Source organism: Ranitomeya variabilis, chromosome 5 (genome assembly GCF_051348905.1).
Source record: "Ranitomeya variabilis isolate aRanVar5 chromosome 5, aRanVar5.hap1, whole genome shotgun sequence".
NCBI lineage: Eukaryota > Metazoa > Chordata > Amphibia > Anura > Dendrobatidae > Ranitomeya > Ranitomeya variabilis.
In genome coordinates, this window is record NC_135236.1 from 669,115,151 (window position 1) to 669,119,945 (window position 4,795).

Here is a 4,795-nt window from a genome sequence, read left to right on the forward strand (position 1 = left end):
AAACTCTGGATATCCATTTCTCAACAGCTGAGATCTGAGCCATTCAGGGATTAAGAGGAGAAAAAAAAAAAACAGCAGACTGCAATTATGGCTAGACAGAACTTCTGAGTAAAAAAAAAAAAAGTGTCAGAAACTTCTTTTTTCTCTCTTTCTTCAGCCAATTGTATGTTCCATTACATTAGTCCGGCAATACTGTCATGATTCCCAATGGCAGGGACTTTAGGCAAAAAACGGACAAGCTCTAGGAAGGATGGTATCTTAGGTAACCGCGATACTGAACCTAACACGCAACTAAAAGTAGCCAGGGGGTGTGCCTACGTTGTCTCTAGACACCTCGCGCCAGCCGGAGAACTAGCTACCCCTAGTAGAGGAATAAATCCAGGAAAAAGATGTGCACACTGTCACTGGGTTGGTGCAGGCATGAACAAAAACAGTCCAAGTATAGGAAAAATCAGCCGCACTCAATTGGTTGAAAGTTCAGCAAACTGTGTAGTTTCTTTATTAACATATACAAAAAACATCACCAGGTGCTTTTTTAGGAGGTAAATGGGTGGCGGACTATTCAATTCGGGTAACGTTTCGACCCCAGCGGGTCTTTATCAAAACCTCACTGTAAAACAGATACAAACATATAAGTGAACTGTACATATATACATGTAATCTATTAAAAAGAACCGAAAAAAAGGGAAAACAAGAAAAATAATAACAACAACAATAACATCAGGTCCAAAATTAATAATGGTACTAATTGACAGCTGTAACAACAGTATTTCTGCCCCATACAATTACAAGAACATACTGTGAATACCCTATCATAGGGGTGGGGAGTCCCCCAATTCTTTGCAGGTAGGAGCAAGGCTATTACGGAGAAACAGTCATATAGAGCACATATACAGGTCTAGAACAGGAAACCAGGTGCAGCGATCAGGTCGCTGATGCAATGTACTGACCTTGTGCCAAAGAGGTAGAGGAGAGGAGAAAGAGCCGAGTTCCCATAGGGCTAAAGGGAAGTAGAGAGAAAAAACAACAGGGAATAAGCAAATAGCCAGTAAAGCAAGTAAGCCACTATAAGCAAGAGGAGAACGACTTAATAATTACCAGCTCTGGTGCAGTTGTGTGGAAGCGCGTCCGCCTGGTGGGTGATGTAGGAGCAAATGTGTAAGGCTGCAAGTATTTATACACAAGACCCATACGGTGATATCCGGGTCTGTGCAGTGGCTCAGACTGGGAAAGAGGCTAGGAACGCTGTGTATTCAGACCGAGTCTGCGCTGTGGCCGCAGAGTAGAAGCCAGCAGCGTGATAGTCCGGCGCCTGCGTAGTGTGTTCAGGGAGATCTGTAGAGCGCTCTGGCTAAAGCTACTGCAGGTTGGGGCGGAGTCCAAGCAACCAGCGTGGAGGACTAAGGGAGCGTGTATGTAAAGAGAGAAGTTAGGGAGCGTGTATAAAGAGAAAACAAAAAGAACATGAAAGTAAAAGGCTGGGAACCGAGTGTATGTGTATTGGAGGTATAGATGGAGGTGTCTCAGAGTCAGCAAAAGAAAAAGAAGATGGAAAAAATAAAACGCTGTGAATGAAAAAAATAAAAAATAGTATTAGAAAAAAAGGAGAAGAGAGGAAGGTGTGTATGTTTAAAGTAAGCAGAGTTATGTCTAATATCGGTAAGCAAGTTAAAATGGGGGTATACACTCCCTCTAGACGGGAGGAAAAAATAGGGAATGGTACATAAATAAAAAAATATACAAAAGTAATATCAAAAATAAAAAAATAAAAATCTCAAAGAAAAGGAGGAAAAAATTAAAAAAAAAAAAAAAAAAAAAAAAAAAAAAAAAATGAGAAAAATATAAGGGACTTACCCAGAGCAGCCGAATAGAGGAAAAGAAAACCAAATACATATTTTTCTTATAATATTTGCTCAAGAGGTCTGATGTGGGAAGGAAGAGTGGAGACAAAAAGAATGACATAGGTTAGAAACAGGGGCGACCTTGACCGAAGAACCTGGAGAACCTGCGGCAGATATAGTTACAACATATCAAAGTTACATATAGAACAACCTACTCAACTAAAAGATCAAATCTAATTCCCTGTTGAGGCCTTTGGGGGCCATAGTTTGTAGCGTATAAATCCAAAAGGATTCTCTTTCCTTCAGGAGTTTAACGTGATCACCCCCACGTCTGGGTTTTTTCACCCTTTCTATCACCTGGTAGCGGAGTTGGGAAACGGAGTGGTTGGCCAGAGCAAAGTGGTGTGGAAGTGGGAGCCAAGTTTTTTTCAGTCTAATTGTAGATTTGTGGCTCGAAATTCTGTCACGCACATGCTGCGTGGTCTCCCCTATATACAGGAGGCCACACGGGCATTTAATAAGGTACACCACAAAGTTGGTTTCACAAGTATAAAATCCATTAATCTTAAAACTCTTGCCTGTGTGCGGATGTAGGAATTCACTGGATCTAATTACATTGGCACAACATGCGCAATTCAAGCATGGGAATGTACCCATTCGCTGCGAGCTCAGGAATTGTTGTATAGGTTGTTTAGTGAGACTGCCAATGTCGGCCCTGACCAGGGAGTCTTTGTAGTTCCTAGGTCTGCGTTTGCACATCAGTGCTGGTGTTTGGAAGGATGCTACTTGTGGGTAGGCTTCTGAAAGGAGAGGCCAGTGCTTGTTGATGGTTTTATAGATTAGTGGCATGACGGGGTGGTGTGTGTGTACGAAAGGAACCCGTTCGGGTTTAGAAACGCTGGATCTACTAGGAGGGCGTTCAAGTGCCCTCTGTTTTTCCATTGTAAGAATTTTTTCTGGGTATTTCCTGCTCCTGAATTTTTGGGCCATGTCCTCCAACCGTGAACCAACCAAGTCTGGATCAGAAACAATGTTGGTGACCCGCAGGAATTGGGAGCGTGGGAGACTCTCACGGGTAGACCTAGGATGACAGCTTGTGAAAAGAAGTAAATTATTAGAGTCAGTGGGTTTTACAAAAATATCCGTGTCCAAACCCCCTTTGTCATTTTTGGTCACCAAGGTGTCCAAAAATGGGATTTTCTGGGTGTCACAGCTAGGGGTGAACTGCAGCTCTGGTCTGATGTTGTTGATCTGTGAAACAAAAGAAGAAAAAGTATCTGGTGTTCCATCCCATAGGCAGAACACATCATCGATGTATCGGAGCCAGCATTTAGAGTGTTTCAGGAACAGTGTGTTGTTGTAAATGTGTTCGTTCTCAAATGTGTCCATGTAGATGTTCGCGTATGCTGGTGCCACATTAGAGCCCATGGCGGTCCCGCAGGTTTGAAGGTAGAACTGATCCCCAAACATAAAAAAATTGTCCTTGAGGACTACAGAGAGAAGGTCTAAAATAAACTGCTGGGATTGTGGGCTAAGATCTAGGGTCTGTAGTAGGTTATCCACCGCCTCCAAGCCTAGTTCGTGCTTGATGGATGTGTATAAACTCTTGACATCAAGAGTAGTCAAAAGGCAATGTGATGTGACCGTGGAAAACTGCTTGATTGTCCTGATAAAGTGGCCTGTATCCAGGATAAAAGATTTTGTATTTTTAACCAATGGGGTCAGATACTTTTCTAAAAAAATGGACAGAGGTGCTAGGATGGAGTCTGTTGATGCGACTATGGGGCGGCCCGGGGGATTCGTGAGGGATTTATGAATTTTGGGGAGAACATAAAAGACAGGTAATGTGGGGTGTGGGTTGGATAGAAAGGTAGCTGTTTTTTGGTCAATGCATCCAAGGGCGAGGTATTTACTGAGAATAGTGTTGATCTTGGACCTAGTCACGGGAGTGGGATCATGGGAGATTTTTAGATAAGTAGATGTGTCCGCCAATTGATTGTTGATTTCTCTTAGGTAATCGTTTTTATTCATGATGACTATGGCACCCCCTTTGTCTGCCGGCTTGATTACTATATTATTGTTATGGCGTAGAGATTCTAAGGCTTGTCTTTCCAAGGGTGTAATGTTGTTTTTAGTTGGGAGCAACCCCTTTTGTTGTTTGACGAGAATACTTTGTACATCTCTATGTATTAAATCAATACAAGTTTCTGCTGCATGGTACGTACGTGGCGGATGGAAAGAGCTCTTGTTAAATAAACCTAAGGATGAGATGGATAATTCGGGGATGGGGCTCCCTGAGTTAAAGGAAGGTCTATCCCGGACACGATCATTCTGTAGGCCAAAGTGTGTTTTTAATCTAATATTGCGAAAAAAATGTTGGAGGTCCTGCTCAAGTTTAAAGCTATCCCATGGGGGGGTTGGGCAAAAAGAAAGACCACATTGTAAAACAGAAAGCTCAGAGGGGCTCAGGGTATAAGAGGAAATGTTTATGACGGATTTCGGTTCTTTTTAATAGATTACATGTATATATGTACAGTTCACTTATATGTTTGTATCTGTTTTACAGTGAGGTTTTGATAAAGACCCGCTGGGGTCGAAACGTTACCCGAATTGAATAGTCCGCCACCCATTTACCTCCTAAAAAAGCACCTGGTGATGTTTTTTGTATATGTTAATAAAGAAACTACACAGTTTGCTGAACTTTCAACCAATTGAGTGCGGCTGATTTTTCCTATACCTAGTAGAGGAATACACAGACCTGACTTGCCTCCAGGGAAACCCCAAAGGTTATAGTAGCCCCCCACATATAATAACGGTTAGGTAAGAGGAAAACACAAATGCAGTATGAATATAGATTCAGCAAAGTGAGGCCCTCTGACTAGATAGCGGAATATACAAAAGAGGACTTCGCGGTCACCTCAAAACCCTATACAGCCATCCTGGAATTACCTTAA

At 42.3% G+C, this 4,795-nt stretch overlaps 1 protein-coding gene across 3 annotated transcripts; it reads right to left on the reverse strand.

Annotated features, from left to right (window-relative positions):
• Positions 1 to 499: 499 nt before the first annotated feature.
• Positions 500 to 4,089, reverse strand: LOC143774033 (uncharacterized). 3 transcript variants are annotated; one of them, XM_077261324.1, is made up of 3 exons: positions 1,855 to 4,089; positions 951 to 1,000; positions 500 to 610 (listed from the first exon to the last, which is right to left on the reverse strand). In XM_077261324.1, exon 1 carries the CDS (start codon positions 3,870 to 3,872, stop codon positions 2,061 to 2,063), a length of 1,812 nt encoding a protein of 603 aa, XP_077117439.1. In that variant the 5' UTR covers positions 3,873 to 4,089; the 3' UTR covers positions 500 to 610; positions 951 to 1,000; positions 1,855 to 2,060. The 3 variants fall into 3 exon arrangements, 2 of the variants coding, with proteins under 2 accessions (XP_077117439.1, XP_077117440.1); XR_013215462.1 differs by lacking the exon at positions 1,855 to 4,089 and adding an exon at positions 1,099 to 1,302 and having other exon boundaries at positions 533 to 1,000; XM_077261325.1 differs by lacking the exon at positions 951 to 1,000 and having other exon boundaries at positions 543 to 610.
• Positions 4,090 to 4,795: the final 706 nt, after the last annotated feature.

Excerpts from the sequence above, each read along its gene's own strand:
- LOC143774033 (XM_077261324.1), bottom strand. The coding sequence starts at position 3,872 with ATGAATAAAAACGATTACCTAAGAGAAATCAACAATCAATTGGCGGAC.